A 22,123-nucleotide genomic window follows, 5' to 3' on the forward strand; every position below is an offset into this window, starting at 1 on the left:
TGAAGCTGAGTTGTACGAGGCTCCATGTCTTCACGATCAACTCCAGTCCTCCCCTCTGCAGGCTGTGAATCGTGTCCTCTCACACCTGCTTTACTGATGAGAAAACCGAGGCTTAAAAGCCTTTCTCAGGCCAGAGAGCAGGGGTGTGGCCATCCAGGGCCAAAGGCAGGATCCTGGTGCTGCTGGAAGGTTCTGTGTCTTGACCGGGCCCATGTCAGTCTCCTGGTGGGGAAGGTTTCACAAGCCGTCACCGCTGGGGGGCCCTGCGTAGAGGGTACACGGGGCCACCCTGAGCTATTTCTTACAGCTGTGTCTGTCTACAGTTATCTGGAAATGTTTAATTATTTTTAAAATTCGGTGGATTAAAAATAAACCTTTAGTGTGCTCCGACCTGACAAATTCACACAAGTGGGCTCAAACCCAGGGGTGTCTCGTCACAGACCTGGGCTCCCCTGAATGCCCCTGGCAGCCCAGCTGTGAGCTGGTTGCCCTGTGCTGGGGGAGCCCCGCCCCCATGCGGCCTGGACAATGCTGCTGAAAGTCCAGTTCAGGACCACAGGGCCTCCTGGAGAGAGGCCAGTGAAAGGAGGCAGAGTCCCGGCCACACCGCGGTCTAACCAGCCTTGCTCTCTTCTCCGCAGGGCAATCAGGACGCCACGGCTCCGCCTGAAGCGATGGCCCAGCCCTACCCCCCGGCCCAGTATCCCCCTCCGCCACAGAACGGCATCCCTGCCGAGTACGCCCCACCCCCACCGCACCCCACGCCGGACTACTCGGGCCAGACCCCGGTCCCCCCAGAGCATGGCATGACTCTGTACACACCAGCACAGACCCACCCGGAGCAGCCGAGCAGTGACACCAGCCCACAGCCCATCACAGGGGCCCAGACCGTGCCGGTAAGGGTCCCCCCAGCCTCGGAACTCCAGGGGGCGGGGCCTCGGGGCCTGCGTATGGAGAGCCCGCCCATAGCAGGGGTGTCTCCGCCCCCAGGAAGGTGCTCTCAGCCTTCCCGCTCTTCACCGTGCGACACCCAAGAATCTTTCCGGTGGGCAGATGCCACGCAGGGGCCCCGAGCCATAACTTCAGGCCAGCTCTCACCTTATCTGGGAGATGGAGCGTGACCTCAACCAGCAGTGACCTGTTAATGGGAAGCGAGGGAAACAGCCAGGGCGGGGGGGGGGGGGGGGTGCTGGGCTCGCCCGGAGTCCCTGCGGGCTCAGCAGCGGTGGTTGTTGGGGCGGGCGGGGAACGGAGGGGAGGGCTGGCGGCAGCAAGCAGAGGCCCGGAGCCCCTCAGAGCTGTCTCGGGTTGCAGGCCCTCCTATCATTTCTAATCACTTGTAATCTATCTGCTTGGCTGCCCTCCAATCCGATAACTTCAATTATGTGGTTGTGACGCAGTTCTAAGGATAAAGTGCTGAGCCCGGCACTTCTTGGAGATTTCCTGAGAGCCAAGGGTCACGTCCAGGAGTGGCTGCTGCCCCTGGCCCGCCTGGGGTGGGCGCCCTGTGGAGGGAGCCCCTCCGGAGACCGGCTGCTGCGTCCGAGCTCCCAGCCCCCTCTGTGGACCCACGCCCCGCTGAGCTCCAGGGCTCTGGGTTCATCGAGCTGGCCCTACTGGCCTGGTGCCAGTGCTGACTGGTGGGGGCCGGGCAGGAGGCCAGCGTGCCCTGCACCGCTCGCCTGATGGGTGCCCCGCTCCGTGTGCCACCTCAGCCCCTTAACCCAGCCTGGCTCCCACGGTGTACCCCTAGATGTGGATATCACCTTCCCTCACTGTGTGGGCAGCATTGTCCAAACTCTGGGGAGAGCGCCCACTCACGCTGCCCACCATGGGCTGGACCAAACAAACCCTCCTGCCTTCTTGGAGTGCTGCTGGACCTGAGTCTGCGCCAAAAGTACCAGTCTTCTCGATTCTCCCAGCGTCCCTGGTACAGGGTGTCCGCCACAGATGCCCCCCAAGGGTTCCACGGATAAGAAGGGCAATGTCCATGGGTCTCAGAACAGGGAGCCAAACCATACTTCCCTGGCCACTGCCGCTTCTCATGCCTCAGACTGTGACCTGGATGTGCTCAGAAAAGAGAGGTGAGTAAGGTAGCCAGCGGGGTCCCTGTGAGCAGGTCACAGTAGTCCAGACCAACGGCTGGCCGGTCTCTTTCTGATGGACAACGGCAGATGGGGTCAATCTGGGGAAACGTCTCATGACCTCCTTGGGAACAAATGCTGACCCCCCTAGAAGCAAACCGAGGAGACAAGATGACCAGACTGGCCGCTGACACAGAGGAGGCTGAGGCCGACCACTGACACCTCCACAGCACAGACAGGCCTCCTGGGCTGCCTGACGCAGCCTCACCGCGACCCGTACAGAATCATCTTCCTTTGGCCGACTTCTGCAGGGACCTGCTTGTGCCGGGCCCCGAACCAGCACGGGCGTGCACAGGAAGAAGGGCCTGACCCCACCCCTCGGGGGCCGTCACTTCCCACCAGTCACGGACATTACATAGTCCCCTTCCACTCTGCAAGAGTCTGCGGCCCCGAAGAGGACCGGGGAGTCTCAGAGAGAAGCCGACTGAGATGTGAGAGCCTCACTGCTCGACTGAACGCCCCCCTCCCAGGAAAGTGCCTGGGCCAGAGAGCTGCTGAGCCTGATCCAGGCAGCCTCGGCCTTCCTCTCTCCGCGGGGAGCTCTTCAGGTCCTGGGAGGGGGTGAGTCTGCTGCTCTTCCCCTGGGACGCTGAGATAGAGGCCCCTCAGGTGGAAGTTACTGGACTAGCGGATGAGCTCAAAGACACTCAGAATTGCCCAGCGAAGACTTTGGCTGCTGCTGCTGCAGGGCGTGGATGCTCCAATCTGGAGTGTTTCTTCCATCAGACGCTTCGCACCTTGAGAGGAGCTGAGGAGGGTGGTCACTGCCTGTCCTGCTCGAAGATTCCAGGAGCCACTTCTCTGCAGCAAACTCTTGGTCCTCCTAGCCCTGCTGCTCAGCTCTCTTATGTCCATCCCAGATCAGGCCTGCGTCGCTTCCCAGAGCCTCCCCTTGGCCTTCCCCAAGCGGCCTGGTGTTAGAATCGGGAGGTACGGGGTAGCAGGAAGTGTAGGCTCCAGCTTGTGTCCAACCTGCCCTCTCCTGCCTGTGGATTCCATTTGTCACCACAGCGTCATCTCTGTTCTTTTATCAAAAGGCAGCAGAGGACGCAGAGTGACTGGGGCTGCTAGTGGAGCAGGCCTGCCTCACTACTCTGCAGGACACCCTGGGGTACAGGTTGGGGACCACCTCCCGGAGCTACCTCATTCTTGCAAGGTTTTACGGGGTCCCCTGCAGGGGTCCTCCCCACCCACCCGTCCACCCTGTTTGGTGGGGCAGCCACAGGGACATCCTCGGAAACTCCAACTGGAGCGGCAGCCTTCGGTCCTTTGTGCTCTTGGCTCCTGGGGGTGGACTGTGGTTGGAATACACCACCCCAGGGTGCTGCCCCCACTCAGGCAGGGTGCGAGCAGACGGCGCCATCAGCATCGATGCACCACGAGCGGCGGCCAGGAGAGAGTTCCCAGAGCATGGTGTCATTCACAGAGTCCAAAGAGGACACACAGCTCCACCTGAGGTCCTGAAGAAGGCTTCATGAGTGGATGGCTCGAGGCCTCATGGGGAGAACACCTCCTCCGAAGCTGGCTCACCACCCACCGGGGGCGAGCCATGTCGGGTGAGCAGCCGATGGTCATTGCATGGGTGACTAGGAGGCCTTGGAGGACCGAAGATGAGGGGAGAGGGGGCCGCAGAGAAAGAGGGTTTCCTGGAGCTGCTTCCTCTGTGTGGCATCACCCAGCCTTGGTTCTGTCCCAGTGACAGCCCCCGGGTCCTGGCCTGCTGCCTCCCACCCCACTGGACCTACTGACCCTGCCCAGGGCCCTCTCGGCCTCTCCCAGTGCTGGGCTTGGGGAGGCCCAGGAGAAGGGGGCTGCAGACTCTTTGGAGGGTACAAGGATGGAAGATGTGCTGTCCCATGCAGAGGGACGGGATGCTGCCTTGAAAGGGGGACAAGGATCGTGTCACCACGTGGGCTAAGATGACACGGAAATGAGGAGGACGCAGAAGCAAAACGGCCGAGAGCAGCTGGGGAGGGAAGGGGTGTTGCTGCTGCTGTTTCTCGTTTCCCTGCACTTGAGGACCAAAGGCAAAGATTGCTTTAAAGAAGAAAAAGGGAAGTGAAGTCCCTCAGAAGGTGGTGCCAGCTGCCCAGACCGCTGTGACAGATGGTGGGAAGGCCTCCGTCTCCCCTCGGGGCCGCCAGTGTGCTGTTACACTCTGGGGTTTCTCCACACATCTTACAATTTCACAGTCATTGAACCCATTTATCTGCCTCTGTTTGCAGCTGTGCTTGGGGCCGAGGGGGGCTTTTCTTACTTTTCCTGGCCCCCCTCATCACCCCATCTCTCCCACCTCACCCTCAGCTGCTCCCCTAAGGGCCTTTGAGGTGGGAAGAAGCAGGGAGACACACAGTGGGCTCAGTTCTGCTATTAGGAGAGGCCCAAGGTGTTGCAGAAAGGACATCCTAGCCTGGCCCCAGATGCCCCAGCTTCATCAGTGCCATCCCATGGTGCCCCGCTCCTGCCCAAGGCTCCCCATCTCTGAGTGTGAGCTAGGTTTCCTCCCACCCCGCGACGCCACCACCCACCGTAGTCCTGGCTACCAGGTCGCACTGACCACTGCCCTCTGCTGGCCCAGAGTCAGCATTGCATGCTCCTCTCCCCCTGGTTTCCCAGATCAGGAGTCCATGAGTCACCTGTACCCAAGAGCAGCCAAGGGCACAGATGTGTGACAGGCATGTGGGGGGAGGGTGATGGGACACCGGACCCAACCTGACACAGGCACACGAGAGGATGATGGTTTCAAACCCATGTGTAGGATCATTCGCCCTGTGCTTCCTCTCAACACAGGAATACAGAGCTGAGTCTACGGGGCCGCTGAGCAGGATAGCCCCGCACCCCTGCAGCCCTCCAGACCCCTTCCCGGCTTGCCACCAGGAAGTGTGCCCAGGAGCTGACCCTCCTCCCCTCCCTTCCTGTCCCCTGTGGCATCTGCTGCTCTGGGGCCTGGCTGAGCGCAGGAGATAGGGGAGCGGCCCTGTCCTTCCAGAGAGGATGACCCGGGTGGCCATTGAGAGCAGCCACTCAGGAGTCCAGAGACCTCCAGCCAGTGGCCTTGGCGAGGGCCAGTCCTCAGCCACAGCATGAAGGCTCGGGTGCAGTGAGCTCGCCCTGCTTACCATCCTGGCTCCGGGAGGCTGTGGTACTGCCCAGTACCCCTTTGGTGGACAAAACCCACCAGAAGCAAGCAGGCAGTTGCCGGTGACCCGTGGGAGGCACACGCCAGCACCTCTCCTCTCAGCTGTCCTCGTAGCGTGTCTCTGCAGCCCAGCCTCTCTCCGCCGGCCACGTGGGAGGCCACAGCCACCAGGACTTCTGTTTGTGCAAAGTCTACCCCAGCCTTGAGGACCCTGTCCTTCCCCCTTCGCTCTCTGTAGGAGTGTCGGACAGGAGCCAAGCCCCCCGACTGTCACCTGGAATCCTGACCCAGAGGAAGACCCCCACAAAGGTTCAAGTCCAAGCAGTGTACTGGGGAGGTGATCCCAGAAAACCTGGGAGGGGAACCAGGACTTGAGACAGGAAGAGAAAAGAAGCAGTAAAAGATGCTTTCTCAGCCGGTTGTGCCCACAGGGGATGGGGACATGGCATCAGAGGAGAGCCCCAGAGGAGCTGGTCCAGAGGAGGCCCAAGTGAGAGGATGGCATCTGTCCAGTCACCCGGTCTGTCATCGGCTCTGCTCCTGGACACCAACACTAAGTGACACACAGAGGACCGGAGATGCCAGCCCCAGGGTCGTGATGAGGCCCCTCGGTGGGCCCGCCCTGCACTCACCATGCCCAGCCTGCCTTTGGCCTGGGTATTCAGCGGGACCCACCAAGCTGAAGGGCAGCCTGGCTGTGAGCTGGTGGCCTGTCCCCATGGAAGTCCCCAGTGAGGAACCTCACACGTGTGCCCAGCCCACTCCCTGCACCGCACTGCCTCGAGGCCTCTTCATGGCCTTGACCTCTCAGGGAGCTGGTTTGGGGGACAGGGCGGGGAGGTAGTCCTTGCTTTGTGGCAGCTTTGTTCCCAGAGACCCAAGTCTTTCAGAATCCCTCTGTTGATCAGTGTTTGGGTCCAGAATCAGGACCAGCTCTGAGGCACTGGAGGTTGCCACCCCTGAGCCCTGGACAATGCAGAACCCCAGAGCAGGGCTAGAAGAGGCAGTCCGGGTGGGCCCCCCAGGGGCCACATCCCTCCTGGTGTGTGTGCCACGAGTGGCTTCCAAAAGCCCTCCACTTTCTTATCAGGCTGGAAACCCCGAACGTTCCCTGTCCTCCCAGAGCTCAGGCTGTCGGGGAGGTACCGCACGACCTCAAGAACTGGGATAGCCCAGGGGCCACTGAGGTCAGGCATCAGTGGACAAGCTGAGCCACAGGGTGGGAGAGCGCACTGGGCCAGGGAGGCCTTGCTCTGTGATGGCATCACAGACACTGCTCAGGGGAAAAGCCCGGACGTGGGACCGCTGAGGTTGAAGTGCTGCTATGAATCCTGTGAATCCTGGGCGGGGGGAAGACCTGGTGTCTAGATCCTCCCCTACTATGGGGTGGGCATAGAAGAGGGGCGCCTCCCAGCCCGGGTCCTCTTCCCACAGCAGACAGACGAGGCGGCACAGACGGACAGCCAGCCACTCCACCCCTCCGACCCCACAGAGAAGCAGCAGCCCAAGCGGCTGCACGTCTCCAACATCCCCTTCCGGTTCAGGGACCCCGACCTGCGGCAAATGTTCGGGGTGAGTGCGTGCAGCCCCTCCATCTGCCCCCCCACCCCCAGCGCGGCCCCAATGTCAGAACGGCCCCCCGGTTTCCCGCCTCCCGTTGCCCTCTGGGTCCAGCCCCTCTCTGACCCGAGCCTGCGGGATGGGAGCGGGGAGGCGGGACGCAGGCTCCAGGGAGGGACCTGAGTGACTGTCACCACAACCCCAGGTGTCCCTGGTGGCTCAGCTGGTAAAGAATCCGCCTGCAATGTGGGAGACCTGGGTTCGATCCCTGGGTTGGGAAGATTCCCTGGAGAAGGGAGAGGCTACCCAGTCTAGTATTCTGGCCTGGAGAATTCCATGGACTGTATAGAAAAAAGTATACTCACAAAGAGTAGGACATGACTGAGTGACTTTCACTTTCACCCCAAACCCTTGCCCCTCAGGCCCAGGCGGGTGCCAGTTAGGTTTATCATTCTGCTGTTGAGGGCTCCAGAGACCTCTGTGCCCAGAAGGGCACCCAGCCTCCTGGCCTCACACCCAACAGCCCCTGCCTGTCCGGTGTGCCTGGGGCCCGGCCCAGGTACTTGACATCTCTGGGCCTGCAGCCCCCAGGCCCAGACAACAGGCTGGGGCAACAAGGAGCCCACACTACGGGAAGCCAGTGAACATTCCATCCCTGGATTCTCCCGGTCTGTTCCTAGACTCTCTGTAGGATCCCAGCGAGTGGCAGTGTCACCATGAGATCCTACAGGGAGGCTTTTAAGTCCTGCGGTGACTTTATTCTGCCACGTGATTTGAGCCCCTAGCAGGTGCTGATGCCCACTCAGGGCTGAGGCTGCCCTGTGGGCGGGTAAGAGGGCAGCAGCCTGGGTTCAGGCCTGGCCGTGGAGGACACATGCACCCCAGCTATGTTCTCTCCCTCTCTCCCGTCTCCCACTCCAAACTCTCCTTCCCCTGCCTTCCCTGTGCCCACTCCCCACTTCTGCCTCAAGTCCAGCAGACTCTGACCCCTGAACCCCAGCCCTCTCTTCATGCCGCCCTCAGGTGGGATTTGTCAGGTAAACGGGAGGTGGCCTCGGGATGGGGCCAGGGCCCATTAGATTGGGGTGAGACACAGTGGGGTCAGGCAGAATTTAAGCAGCTGGTGTTGGGCCAGTTCACTCGGATGCCATTCTGGTCCCTACATCATGGGTCTCAGCACACTCTGTCCCTACGGGCCACCCACGAGCACCCCCCGTCCCTGCAGAACCATCAGCCCACTCTGCCTGCATCCCAGCTACACCTCCCCCTCCCTAGCACTCGGCAGGGTTGGCACTGCCTCGCTGTCTGGCTCTGTGCTGCCTCCTGAACGTTTCAGGATGGAGGGGAAACTCCAGTTGCATGTACTGGAGGCCCCTTAGGACCTCAGCTGGAGTTTTAGGGGACTTAATCCCCAGCTTCCTGATCTCAAGTGCCATGAGAAGGACAGGGCTACCCCTTGGGGGTTCCAGGCCAGCAACGGGGCAGGAAGGGGTTAGCCAAAGTGTCTGGGCCCAGCTGACTGGTATGTCCCGGGCAGGTAGAGGGGCCTGGGGTCACTGTCCTCTGCACCCCACACAGCCCAGCCCCCAAACAGCACAGGCAGCAGGCAGCGCAGGGTCCTTCCTGGGCCCTGTGTCTCTTCCGGGGTCTCCTCTACACAGCGGCACCCCACCTTTGGGGAAGGGCTTATCCACAGCCCTGTATCCATGTGTGTGAATCAGGGCCGGCTGTCAGCAGCTAGGGGCACAGTCCAAGGAGGGAGACAGAGGAACACTGGTGACACATGGGTGGGGCAGGTGTCCTGGCAGGAGAAGCCCTCTGCACGGGAAGGTAGGGACCACCCCCACAAAGCTATGCACATCCCTGCAGGAAGTGGAAAGGGCCACCCCCCGCCCCCCCCCCCAACCCGGGAGCAGAGGACCAGACGGAGGCAGTGGGCAGCGGTCCCCATGGAGAGCCGGCGAACCGGGCCGGCAGTCTTAACCCACCCTCTCCTGTCTCTCCCACCCCCATCTCTGTCTCTGCAGCAATTCGGAAAAATTTTAGACGTGGAGATCATTTTTAACGAGCGGGGCTCCAAGGTGGGTGCCGCCCAGAGGCCGCCACCATTACAGCACCCGGCTGTAGGTCCCGCCAGGCTAACGTGTGAAATGTGCGTTTCCGCCCTGGAGAGCTCCGAGCCTGAGGACCCCTGAGCTACACGGGTGCTTGTACTCCCCGCTCCTCCGCCCGCCCCGCCCTCCCCACCCTGCTGTCTGTGTTGTCGCTGCGCTGCCGCGGACGCTTCCTTCTCTCTAAGCCGCCGGGACCTCTCTGTCTGCACTCAGAGAGCCCCCACCCCTGGGCCTGGGGCCCTCCCCAGCCTGCGAGCTGCTCCCCTGGGGCCACTGGCTTTCCTGGAGCTGCCCCCCACCCCCCGCCTGGGGCTTGGAGAAGGGCCGGCAAGGGGCAGGCGGGAGGGTGCCAGCTCCTGGATGGGAGGATTCCCCCTCACCCTTGGGCTCCCTGGGGTGAAGATGGGTGAGGCGGCCCCCACTCTGGGTCCTTCAGAAGCCCAGCCTTGGGCACTCCCCCCCCCAGGTGGGCTTAGGGCGACAGTTCTGGCCCCTGGTCAGGTCAGCATCTCTTTTTCAGCTTTGGCCTGTCCCCTCAGGTGCCAGGCGGTCAGCTCAGGCCAGGCTCAGGCCAGGCCAGCAGCTGCCCCCGCCAGGGGCCGTACCCCTCCTGGGCATCCTGCCAGTGGTACCAGGACAGACCTCTGAGTCTCCTTCAACTCACCTGACTCAACCCCTCTCTCTCTCTCTACCCACCCCCCATTGCCCTGCCCCCCCCCACCCACGCCCCACCCCCACCCCCCGCACACCTCCTTTTTTTTCCTTTTTCTCATCCTATGTCTTTCTCTCCGTGTCTGTCCTTCTCCGCTCACAGGGTTTTGGGTTTGTAACTTTTGAAACTAGCTCAGATGCTGACCGAGCCCGGGAGAAGCTGAATGGGACGATCGTAGAGGGCCGGAAAATTGAGGTGCTCAGATAAGTGTGCTGCAGCAGGGACGCCCTTGAGAACCACCTCTGGTCACCCTGGGGCCCCCCACCCAGCCCTGCCACTGCCCTGCAGAGAGCCGGGCCAGGGTCCCCGGGGCAGGGCCACGCTGAGGCTGGAGCCGAGCCGACCACCTGCCGCCCCTCTTGGGTCTCGATCTCAGGCTCACCCAAGGGCCCCGCACCCTGCCCTCTCCCTCTCCTTCCCATGGGGCTGGAGAAGCCCCAGAAGTCATCTCTCTGAGGCTTGGCAGCTCCAAGGACCTCAGCCAGCCCAGTCTGCCCCTAGCTGGGAGGGGATCATTAACCAACCCCCCGCCGGCCACTCTCACCAAGGAGCAAGAGTTGCCCCACTTGCCCCCTCCCCACGCTGCCCTATCCTGCCATCTGCCCTTTGCCTTCGTCCCCCAGAGAGTGGGCAGCAAGGTGCGGCCAAGGCGGAGGAATGGATCCAGCCCAGAGGAGCAGAGGGGCGAGGAGGCAGGGTCCTCCTGACACTTAGCCAGCTTCCCCAGGGCCCGTGTGCACCCTGCTCAGGGCTGTGGTTCTGATGGCTGGGAGCTGGGCTTCCCAAGCAGGCTCAGCAGTGAGGGCGGCCACAGAGGAGGGCTCAGTGGCCAGTGCAGAGCCAGAGGAAGGGCGGTTGAAGGCTTGGGGGCAGGGGTGAAGGGGGCCTTCCGGAAGCGGAACGAATGCTACAGGCACTGACCGCGGCTGGGCTCCAGCTCAGTGTCCGGCAACACTCGAGGCTGTGGCCCCAGGCCCCTGGGGCTCACACGGACTTGGGGGGAGGCAGTACGGCCCAGACGCCTCCCTCAAGTTCCCCGCCTGCTCTCTGCTCCCTCCGCAGAGGCCCTCCCCTTCCTTCCTACACCCCAGCCTGGCCCTCTGGGCAGCCCAACCAGGGCCTTAGATGTCTGGACAGTAGGACCCACTTGGTGCCCACCTGGTCCTCCCACATTGGCCCTGCCCCCCTCAACAGGCACGTATGCCCCCCCTTAGGAAAACTCTCTGCTGGCTTTGAGGGAAGGGATGCAGCCCCCACAGAGAGGTGGCCAACCTGGTGCCGACGACTAGGAAGGACTCAGCAGCTGCCCACGGCAGAGAAGTCTTAGGGGCCGGTCTGCTAGCTGCGCTGAGAGCACTTTGTGGAGAGTCCACCAGTCAGCTGCTCCCACGGCCATGGGTCGCCAGAGATAGGCTGAGCTTGGGCTGTAGGGACAGCCGTGTGAAGGGCAAGAGCCGGGCAGGGGCGCTGGACGTGATGTCTGAGCCAAGGCTGGGGACCTGGGCAGCATGAGGAGCAGTGGTGGCTCCGGCCCCCTGGGTAGGGCGGGGTGCCCAGGGAGGGAAGAGCACGGGCCGTGGTCGGTGGGGGACCAGGCTGGTGGCAGAAGCTGTCCCGTGCCTCGCCTGGGAGCCCCGGGGGCCTCCTCCCCAGCCCCCGCCCCCTCCAAGGTGGCCACAGAGGAGAAGTTCAGAGTGGGACCAGGCAGCCAGTGGCCTGCAGGCGAATGTCCCCTTCAGCCTCTCCCTCTCTCTCTCCGGGCAGGTCAATAACGCCACAGCCCGGGTCATGACCAACAAGAAGACTGCCAACCCCTACACCAACGGTAAGGGGGCCCAGGACCCCTGGGAGGCTGCAGGGGCTGCCAGTGGGGACAGGGGGCCCAGGCCACTGGAGGCCAGACTCCCAGGATGCTAAGCACCCCCTCGTGCTCTGCTGTGGTCCGAAGGGGGTGGGTTGGTGAGGCAAGGGAGACTGGGGACCACCCTCTTCCCACACAGCTGGTGAGATCCCCGTGGGGTGTCCAGCACCCAGAGGCCAAGGGCAGGCTTCAGACGCAGGGGGAAAGTGGCCACTTCCTGGATTGTTCCTTATTTTCTAAGCACCGAGGGAAGCCCAGGCTAGAGGTGTTCAGTATTTTAATGAGTGTGATGACAGACGGACAGTCGCCTTCCCCCAACCCCCGGCCTTTGAAACACTGAAAGGTTGAGGCCCAGTTAGCCAAGCGGCCTTGCCCGTACCTACCTGGACCTGACTGTAAGCAGAGATGACCCATCTTTGAAAAGAAACTGCCGATGCTAAATGCTGGCAGCTGGGAGAAGTGGAAGGACAGCTCTCGGCTGGCCACCCTGTGCCTTAACTTCACCAGGCAAGGAACTGGTTTGAGTGCAGCTGGCACCTCGTTGGAGCCTTTTTGAGTTCGCACCTCTTGCCAGGGAGCAGCAGCCTCGCTCCGTCAGGATTGGTCTTTCGGCTTTGCTTCCCATCCCCCAACCCCCAGCAGGAAAGAGTGGACCAAGCCACCCCAAGACTCGCTTGTCCCGGTCTGATCAGTTGTGCATGGAAGCAGGGGAATGGGTCAGCACAGAAAGCCTGTGCCAGGACTGTGGGCAGACCTACCATCTGACCCACCAGCCCAGGCCCCTCACCCGACCTCCTGGAGTAGGGCTGGGGCTCTGGCCAGACTCCATTTAGACGAGATTATTGTCACTCCCATGCTGGTTTTTTTTTTAATTGAAGGATAACTGGTTTACAATATTGTGTTGGTTTCGGTCATACATCAATGTGAATCAGCCATAGGTATACATGTGTGCTTTTTTGAGGATAACAAAGCTCAAATTCTTTCTAAACCTCTGGAGGCTCCCAGGCTTTGCACCTGTGCTGGGCCTGTACTGGGTGTGACTTTAGAGACCCGGTTCTCAGTGCAGGAAGGGAAGCCATAGACATGCTTACAGGGTCAGGGTGACCCTGGGGGCTGCACAGCCCCTCCTGAGAGCCACACGCCTCTGCTGTCTGGCATACCTGAGGGTGCCAAGGAGCATGGGATTCAGGAGGGAACCCATCCCTCAGTGACTGCATCCTTGGCACGGATGGGCACAGAACCGAAGCCAGTTAAACAACAGAGAGTGAAGAGAGGAAGAAACCTCTGCCCACTTTGGCGGCAAGCACAGGTGGCTGCGAGGCCCAGCTCGTGGGCTCTGCTGACCAAGGCTTGACTTTGCTTAACACTCTGGAGGACTCAAATTCACCGTTCGGTCGGAGGGGCAGAAGTTTCCACTTCAGGAAACAAAACTCTCCAGGTTTGACCTGGTGTTACTATCTGCAAAAGAAACAAAGGATCCCCCCAGGTGGCTGTCAGGCTGCCTCCGTCATCTGGGGTCCCAGAGGCATGCAGGATTCCAGAACTGGTAGAGGGAAGTGCCAGGACCATCCGAAGCAGAAGTGCAGACTCTCTGAAGGGACCAGAGGAGGTGCCGGATGGGACCTGGGGGCTGGACTGGGGTAGGTGGCTCAAGGACTCTGCACCACTCTGGATTTTTACTGAGAAGACTCAGTTCCAGCTTCCCCTGTAGTCCAGTGGCTGAGTCCACCTTGCAATTCAGAGGATACCGGTTCGATCCCTGGTTCAGGGAGATGCCACAAGGCAACTAAGCCCGTGCATAACTACTGAGCCTGTGCTCTGGAGCCCAAGAGCCACAACTACTGAGCCGACGTGCCATAGCTGCTGAAGCCCTAGAGCCTGTGCTCCATGCAGGGAAAGCTGCTGCAACAAGAAGCCTGCACACCACAGCTAGAGAGGAGCCCCCGCTCTCCCACAAGGAAAGAAGGCCAGGCGCGGCAATGAAGACCCGAAGTGAAAGCCACTTGGCCGCGGCCGACTCCTTGCGACCCCATGGACTATACAGTCCATGGAATTCTCCAGGCCAGAGTGGGTAGCCTTCCCTTCTCCAGGGGATCTTCCTGACCCTCAGGTCTTTCCCTCATTGCAGGGAGGATGCTTTATCAGCTGAGCCACAAGGGAAGCCCAATGAAGACCTAGCGAAGCCAAAAAAAATACAGAATTAAAAAAAAAAGAAAAGATGACGACTCAGTTCTTGGGACTGGAGTTCTTCTCAGAAGATGAACTATTTCTTCCCTCCTGACCTGGCATTTATAGAAGATTCCAGAAGCACAACAGTAACATTCAGGCACGTCATGTGATGGTGGACCAGGGATGGACAGGCGTCTCACAAAAAGTGTGGAGAACAGGCCGCCCTGGGAGGAACAAGGCCAGGAAACTCTGTCCTGGGCACTTCTCGGCTGTCAGCCCAGCAGTGGGGCTGTCAGACTCTGGGATGTGGAGCTGGACCTGGAGGGAGTGCTGCAAAGACCCCAAGAGCTGAGGGGCCAGAGGCTGGGCCTGGTCAAACAGGTGGACCCCCCCCTCCAACCTCACTTCCTGACCGCCTGGGGATGGTGAAGTTTCTGCCTACTGGTTCCCATCCCTGGGACCTCAGGTGGGAGCAGTCCTTCACTCCTGCACCTGGGTCTCTGATGGGAGAGGAAGACCAGCCAGGAGGAACCAGCCCACTGCAGAGAGGAAGAGGCTGGGGCCCAGGGAGTGGCCAGGAGCATGGTCTGAGCTGGTTTGGGCTTTCCTGATGGCTCAGATGGTAAAGATCTGCCTGCAATGCAGGAGACCGGGGTTCGATCCCTGGGTTGGGAAGATCCCCTGGAGAAGGAAACAGCAATCCACTCCAGTATTCTTGCCTGGAGAATCCCATGGACAGAGGAGCCTGGTGGGCTACAGTCCATGGGGTCGAAAAAGAGCTGGACACAACCGAGCGACTAACGCACACTGCACTCACCAGCCCTGTAACTGGAGGCTGCCGTGCCTCTGTGAACCTCTATTTGCTCATCTGTAAGATGGGAGAGGGTGACACCTTCCTTGTTGGGTGGGTCTAGAACATTCTGGCATGTGGTGAAGGGAATGCTAGCTGTCCTTCTTATCATCCCCAATCCCAAAGCCCTGCCTTCCCACCTCTTCCCTCAGCAGCCCTGCCATTGGCTGCTTTGGGGAAAAACAGACACAGGAGAGCAAACTCAGCCCTGGGGAAGGGAGCCCTCTAGGGGCTCCAGCCCAGGACAGACATGGGCGGGAGATGGAGTAAGTCGCCATGGCTGAGGCCAGGCACCTTTACCGAAGCCTCTGACCCTCCTGGAAGGCAGCCAGGCGCCTGCATGAATGATACAGCTCCCAGGAGGCTGGGCTGTCAGGCGCCGAAGCACCCAGACCACCAGCACCCCTATCCCAGCTGCGACCTACAGACGCTTGCATAACACGTTCCACTTTCCCTCTTAATGCTCTTCAGCAGACATGCAGACCCCAAACTGCTGGGGCCAGTGTCCCAGGAAAGGGGAGGCCTGGGGCAGGCTGGGGAAGGCCAAAATTTGGAAAGAATCAAGACACTAGGCAGATGGTCAGGAGTGGCTGCATGCCTGTTAGGGAGCAGAAGGCACCCAGCCAGTGAGGCTGCAGCCTCCTAAGTGGGGCCTGGGGTCTGTGCTCCTGCCTCATCTGTCTACCCTGGTTGCAGAAGGAGGGGTCCTGCCTGTTCTCTGCAGCTGCCACAGCCTGGGACTGTCCCAGTGGGGCCCATCCGGGAGTCTCCAGGGTTCCCAGACATAATGGGAAGTGGGGAGAGAATGGGGAAGATGGTGATTGGGTTTCTCTGCTTCTCTTCTAGGCTGGAAGCTAAATCCGGTGGTAGGGGCAGTCTATGGACCTGAATTCTATGCAGGTAAAGGCTGGAAGCTGGGGCGTGGGCTTGGGGAGGGCCTAGATGGGTATTCAGATCTTCCTGCGTGGGAGGACGCGGCCAGGGGCGTAGCCAGACAAGAGGCGTGGCCGGGCAGAGGCGGGGCAGGGCGTGCCCGGACAGGAGGTGTGGCCAGGTGAAGCGGTGGTCAGGCTTCCAGCCCTCCCGCCTCCTCTCCTCTTAGCTGTCCCTCTCACACGGTCTCCTCTCCGGCCCCCTTTCTTGCAGTGACGGGGTTCCCCTATCCCACCACCGGCACAGCCGTTGCCTACAGGGGCGCGCACCTACGGGGTCGGGGCCGGGCTGTATACAATACGTTCCGGGCTGCACCGCCCCCGCCCCCCATCCCGACTTACGGAGCGTGAGTACCTGGCGGGCACAGGGAGGGAGGCTTGGAGAAAGGCCCAGGGGGCGTGGGGAGGGAGGCGTGGTGCAGCCAGGGGAGCTAGGCAGCCTTTCCAGAACCGTGGGGGTGGGGGGGTGGGGCTTGAACCCCAACCGTCACACTGCAGTCGCCTCCACATCAGTACCCCCACCCCCACCCTGCTCCGGGATCTCAGGGTCACTGGCATGTGGGGGACGTTCAGAGCCCCGGCACCTTGCCCATTGCTTTCATGGGTCGCGGTCGGCCCCGGAGCTCAGTGGGCCTTCTCTAAGCCCTCCCTGGTCCGGGGCCCTCCGACCCTAATAGTGGGGTACAGTTGCCTGGGGTGGAGCAGGGGGAGGGTAAGTAAGCAAGATGGGCCAATGGGCCCCTGGGTTTGTGGGAGAAAGGAGCTGACCAGCAAGGGTGTTACTCTATTGTTATACCAAAACAGGGCACTGGAGCAAACGCTTGTTAAAATGCCAGTCCCATGGGCAGGGCTGGCACCCTGCCCCCTCCCTCCTCAGCAGACACCGGAGCCGGCCTACCCCACCTCTCCAGCGTTCCCACCACTTTCTTGTCCGTTTGCTTCCAGGGTCGTGTATCAGGATGGCTTTTATGGTGCTGAGATTTATGTAAGTGCAGCCCTGGGGGAGGGAGGGTAGATGAAGCCGATGTCTCATGTGTCTCAATGAACAGTCAGTGACCCCACTCCCTGCCCCGCTCCCCCCGCCCCTCCCATCCTGGGAGCCCAGGAGGGCAGCCTCAGCTAAACCTGGGTTATCCCGGCTCAGGGTGGCAGCAGTAAAGGATTCCCAGCAGCACGATGAGCCAGGCGTGTCTTCTCCATTTCACAAGGTGTCAGTTGTATGATGGGGGCCATGGGTGGCTCTCCTGTATCCCTAACCACATTGGGGTCACTGAGTGAGCCCCCGCGGGCACCCCAGATCCGTTGCAGAGGCTCAGAGAATGACCGGGAGGTAGGGGCTCCAGGGCAGACCCCTGGACGGAGTCCTGCCTTTTCTCTTCTTTCACGGGGCATCACTTGCTGTTTCCTCTAGCTCAGAGCCCTTGCTGACGACCCCCATCCCCCATTGCCATCCTGGGTGGTGGTCACCTGTAATTCAGCCATCCACTGAACAGGGCTAAGATATGATCTGAGTTAATGCCTTTTGCCCCTGACCCATCCCAGCATCCAACACTCAGAGTCACCCGTGGGTTCTCTGTGCCCATCAGCATCAAGGTTGGCGGTACACTGGCTTGGTGGCAGGTCTGTGAACATCTACTGTGTGCCAACACTTTGAACACAGCCAGACATATAATTATTGGTGCCCACCCATGTGTGTTGAATGCACAAATGGACACATGAATGAATGAAGGAAGGAAGGAGGTGTATGGACACCCTGCCCCACTTTGAGCCATGGCACTAGACCACAAGCCAGGTGCTCTCAGGCGTGCGCCAGCCACCCCTCACCTGCCCAAGGTGAAGGTTGAAAGGCTGTGTTTGCCCCACTAAGCCCGTGTGCTGTGTTCCCCCCACCCTTACCTTGCAGGGAGGCTATGCCGCCTACAGATACGCTCAGCCAGCAGCAGCTGCAGCCGCCTACAGTGACAGGTACCTGAGGAGGGGTGGAGAGCTGGGTGGGATGGGGAGGAGAAGATGGACGGGTCACAGGGCAGGGCTGCAACAGACAAGAAGCCTTACCCACCACTCCGGGCCTGGGGGTGCTTCCCCCTGGAGGAACATAAGAGTCTGGACAAAGGAGAGCAAGTCTACATGGGCTTGGAGACCCCAAGCCCGCAAGCCCCAAACTTCTGTAATCACTTCCTGCCTTCACAACACGGGAGGCCTTGGGACCCACCCCCCCCATCTGGGTAGCAGACAGTTCCTCTGATGCCCAGCCCTGGAGGCCTAACCACCCCCTCCCCACCAGCCTGAGCTCCAGAGCCTTGGTTTCTGCCCAGGACACCTCTGACTCTTTTCAGTGCTCCCAGGCCTGAGACCCTTCAGCCCCAAGAAAGAAAGGCAGAGCGTGTGCTCCGCTGCAAGGACATCCAGAGGCCCGAGGAGGGTTCTCTCTTGTTTTGAGGGCCGTCCTGGGGTGAGGGGCTGCCTTGATGCCTTTCCCTGTGGGCACTCAGCCTGTTGGCCACTGACTGCAGCTTGGGGAAGCGTACAGGCTCCAGAGCTGGGTGTCCAGTGGGCACTTTGTGGAGGGCAGCTGTTGCTCTTGCCAGCGGCACTGAAGGCCCCTCGGCCCTCCCTTCCAGGGGCAGGCGGCACCTTCAGCGTCTGGCCTCTGGGCTTTGTCTGGGGCACAGCAGGCCAGCACTCATGGTCAGCACTCGCTGGACGTGTTCAGAGGGTGGCCAGCTATGTTCCCTCCAAACCAGCAGGAAGGAGGAAGAGGGGGTGTGCAGGGGAGGGCGGGGCCTTGGGGTGCTGTCTCCAGGGAGGCGGGAGACCCTCACCTGCCCCGTTGCCCCCCCACCCCCCTCCCTGTGCTCACCTCCCCAGTTATGGCAGAGTCTACGCGGCTGCTGACCCCTACCACCACACCATCGGCCCCGCGGCGACCTACAGCATTGGAACCATGGTAAGGAGGCCCGAGCCGGGCTGGGGCGGGCGGGCAGGCCCTTAGGGAAACGCCCCAGACCTCGGCCTGGTGCCTGGCAGGACAGGGGCCTGGATCTGAGCTGGGCAGGACTTGCCCCTTGTGCTCCGTGGAGTCAGAGGGAGGCAGGCCTGCCCAGACAGGCAGCTGCCCGGTAACGTCGTCTGGGAGACCTTCTGGTATGGCCCGCTTTGCTTGCCCTGTAACTAAAGTCCGGGCATCCTGGCCTTCCGTTCCCTGGACTCGGAAAAGCCAACAGAACCTCCTGGAGGGGGCTCCAGAGGCAGGCAGGGCCCCCACTTCCCCTCGTGTGGGCGCGTCCGTGCCACGGTCCCTCTGTGTCGTCACCCCCTTGCTGTACCTTTCCTCACATTGCCCACGCCCCTGCCCCGTGACCCCTCCGTGGCTCCCAGCTGGGCCTGCAGGTCTCTCCTGGGGAGGTGGGGCCTCTGCCCTGGGCTTCGGCAGGGGGCGGAGGAGGAGCACTTCTGACGGGCCTACTGAGGCCCGGAGGTGCACGGGCCAGTGTGTCTGTGTGTGTGTGTGTGTATGGCCAGCTCTTGACACATACAGCCCAGCTCACTCTGTACCCCAAAATCTGCTTCCAGTGAACACCTACCTTCCAGCCCCACCCCAACCCCCCCAACCCCATGGGGTATTAATGTCGGTTTTTAACTAGCTTGGCATCCAGCATCAAAGATGAAAACGTTTTGGGCAGGGTAAAGAGGGAGGAGCTTCAGAGACAATATGGATTTTTTTTTTCATCTCCCTTGTTTTTGATTACTCCCTCCCAATTTTTGTTTTGTCGTTTTTTGATTTTTAACGAGCCTCAGACATCCCAAGCAGCCATGGGTCGCAGGCCTCTGGGTGAGGGTGCTGGCCCAGGCCCACTCCCAGATGAAGGCCCCGAAACTGGCTTGCAGGCTCCTTGGCTTCAGAATCGCCAGGCCCTCTGCAAAGCTGTTAGCTAAAAGCTTTTGTTAATTCACAGAGGGTTCCCTCCTATGTTTTCTTTTATTTTTATAAGATTCTCTTTCCCCCCTGCCCCAACTTTTCTGCTCTGTCACTGGCCATTCCTTTCTGGGGAAACTGGTGGGTGGAGCAGGAGGTCCTGTGTAGCGCTCCCTGGCTCCGGGGAGCCCCGGGGCATGGGAGAGAGTGTGCCAAAGGCCTGTCCTCCCGGCTGGATGGAGGAGGCGCAGGGACCCCAGAAGGCCCCTGGAGCTGGATGAGCAAACACAGTCCTTCCTGATAGAGCCAAGGCCCCAGGAAGCCTGTCTAGAGGCCCCTCTCCCCACTCCGGTGCCTGGAGGGGCTGAGGCCTGCCCCCCACCCCCCGCAGCCCCGATGGACAAGGAGGAGGCGGGGCTTTTGCTCTGACCTCCCCCAGATGACAGAAGATGGAGGAAGCAGGCAAGGAAGGGTCAGGCCTGAGCCAACAAAGTGCCCAAAAGACATCTCAGACCTCATTATCCAGAAGCTCCGTGGCTGGTGACCCCAGCACCTCTCTGACCCCAAGACCACCAGCCACATCGGAAATAGGCTCAGCGCCCCTCCGGCTGCCATGACAACCAGCGCGCATTCTCCCCAAGGCAGAATGGAAGGGAGGGGGCAGAAGAGGGGATTTAGCTGTTTCTCTTTTTGTTTTTCTTTCTTTTTTTTCTTTTTTCTTTTTGCTTTCCCCCTCCCCTCCCGAAAGGCTGTACTGATTGGCTGTTTTTCATCTTTGATGTTGCAGGCTAGCCTCTGCCGAGGAGGGTACAGCCGCTTCACCCCCTACTAGCAAGAGGCCCAGCCCCTAACAGCATTCACTCTGACTGCCTAGTACACACCAAACCCAGCAGTCCAAAAGCAGGCACAGCCACTCCGAGGACAGTGCACCCCTCCCGGTCAGCGACACGCACCGCTGACCTCCGCGACTCTTTAAGTCCATAGGTTTTACCTCCGGCCAGCTGGTCTCCCCCCATGATGGTGTGTGTGTCTTTGACCCTGGTCACCCCTGTATGTCTGAAACCTTGGTTCCTATTTTGACTCTGTTGATGTTGTGCCCCACCCCACCCCCAGCCCTGAGCCATTTCAGGTATAGGACGCACAGAGTGGGAGGGGCTAGGCTACTAGAAGACCTCTTCTCAAGAACTAGCAATAGAGCCCAAGAGAGCCATGCCCACTCTCCTGTCCCCTGTCCCCACCCGGCCCCAAGGAAGACACCAGTCCAGCCTCCCCAGGAAGCCACCCCAGCCAGTCTGGCCACAGCCCTGCTCCTGCCCCTGGGGTTCAGGCGGCGAGGGGCTCTTGTCTGTCTGCCCCACTTGCTGGGTTCCCAGCCTTGACAGTGGGCACTCCTGATCTTCACCCAGCTAATCGCAGGAGTAGCTGTCTGCCCTCCCTGTCCCCATTCAGCTAAACTCACAATTCTGATTAAATCTGACTGATGTTTCCTGCTGAAGTTGTCACAAGTCGTGGGGGAGCCACACCAGCCTCAGGGGTTCCTTAGCCTCTGTTACAAGAAATGAAAGAGTCTTAAAGTGGTCCAGCCCTGCAGTGCCCCGGGGGCCTTCCCTTAGCCTGTCTGCCCCACTGCCCACACTCGTGAGTCTTTCCAATCCAGCCACACTGGAGACGGGGTCCCTGCCCGCCTGGCACCCCAGTCTGTATTTGAATGCAGCCCTGCCTTCCCTTCCCCAAGCTTGGAATGTTCTTTTCCGGGTACCTTTCTGGAAGGGGAGTCTGAGCGAGAGAGCAGGGAAAGGTGGGGCTCACCATCCAGCCCCTCTGGCGGGACAGTGTTTAGCACCCACCTCCTGTCTGGAGAAGCTCGGGGCTCAGCTCTGCTGCAGGGCTCTGGGGCCTGCAGGTAAAGCTGAGACGGCTGGGGGAGCTTCTGGAAGCTTCATGTGTGGCCCTGTCGCCACTGTTACAGGGGAAAGTGGCCGGGCCAAGGAGGCCCTGGGCTCCTGTGTGCCAGAGCTGGCTTCCGGAGGTATGGACAGCCAGCTAGAGGGTGCAGGTCCCCGCCAGCCAGGGCGTAAGCCACCAGCACATGGTCTCCGGCTGGTGGGGTGGCAGGCCTCTAGAGGTACCCTCCAGCTCACCTCCACTGCCTGAACACCCTCTCAGCTGCCTCATTCCAGACCCCCGACATGGCCCGTGCAGCACCATCCACCCACCATGCCCTGACCTCTGCCCTCATTTGCCCTGAGCGCCCTGCCCACCCAGGGCTTAGCAGAGTCCACCAGTAGCTTCTGCCAGCTGGGTACACTGTGGCTCTTCCATCTCCGCCACCCCATCCTCCCCTTCTCCCTGCTGGAGGGCAGAGGTCTGCATTCAATTCCCTTGTGCAAGATGGGGAGTGGGGCCGGTGTGGGGCACCCTCCCCCCGCCCACCTGGCACCCAGGGCCCCAGATCCTGCCGCCCCTCCCCACCATAGCACGCCCGGCAGTTGCTTCTGTGACCTGCAAGTCCTGCCTTTCTGTTTCTGTTGTAGTGAAAGCTTCTGCCGTTTCCTTCTTGGACCATGAAGGGCAAAAACAAAACAAAAAAATCACACACAAAAAAAATCACAAAACAAAAAACAAAATTAAAAAAAAAAAAGATGTTCAGATCCAAGCAACAAAACCAACCAACCAAACTGAGAAGCATCCACCACGTCCGAGTCCGTGAGCCCGCGAGCCGCCGC

The 22,123-nt window shown here is 60.7% G+C and overlaps 1 protein-coding gene across 1 annotated transcript; it reads left to right on the forward strand.

Moving 5' to 3' along the window:
• The first annotated feature begins 674 nt into the window (after positions 1-674).
• On the forward strand, positions 675-20,229 carry RBFOX3 (RNA binding fox-1 homolog 3). The gene is made up of 11 exons (XM_052657538.1): positions 675-896; positions 6,718-6,855; positions 8,871-8,924; positions 9,772-9,864; positions 11,434-11,494; positions 15,396-15,449; positions 15,696-15,828; positions 16,427-16,466; positions 17,385-17,446; positions 18,350-18,428; positions 20,185-20,229. Exons 1-11 carry the CDS (start codon positions 675-677, stop codon positions 20,227-20,229), a joined length of 981 nt encoding a protein of 326 aa, XP_052513498.1.
• Positions 20,230-22,123: the final 1,894 nt, after the last annotated feature.

The sequence above is a fragment of the Budorcas taxicolor genome, chromosome 19 (genome assembly GCF_023091745.1).
Source record: "Budorcas taxicolor isolate Tak-1 chromosome 19, Takin1.1, whole genome shotgun sequence".
Lineage (NCBI taxonomy): Eukaryota > Metazoa > Chordata > Mammalia > Artiodactyla > Bovidae > Budorcas > Budorcas taxicolor.

What these genes read in the sequence shown, in the direction of transcription:
- RBFOX3 (XM_052657538.1), top strand. Translation starts at nt 675, where the DNA reads ATGGCCCAGCCCTACCCCCCGGCCCAGTATCCCCCTCCGCCACAGAAC. An exon ending in TGCCAACCCCTACACCAACG is followed by an intron (nt 11,495 to 15,395) that starts GTAAGGGGGCCC and finishes CTTCTCTTCTAG; the next exon opens with GCTGGAAGCTAAATCCGGTG. An exon ending in TGGACCTGAATTCTATGCAG is followed by an intron (nt 15,450 to 15,695) that starts GTAAAGGCTGGA and finishes CCTTTCTTGCAG; the next exon opens with TGACGGGGTTCCCCTATCCC.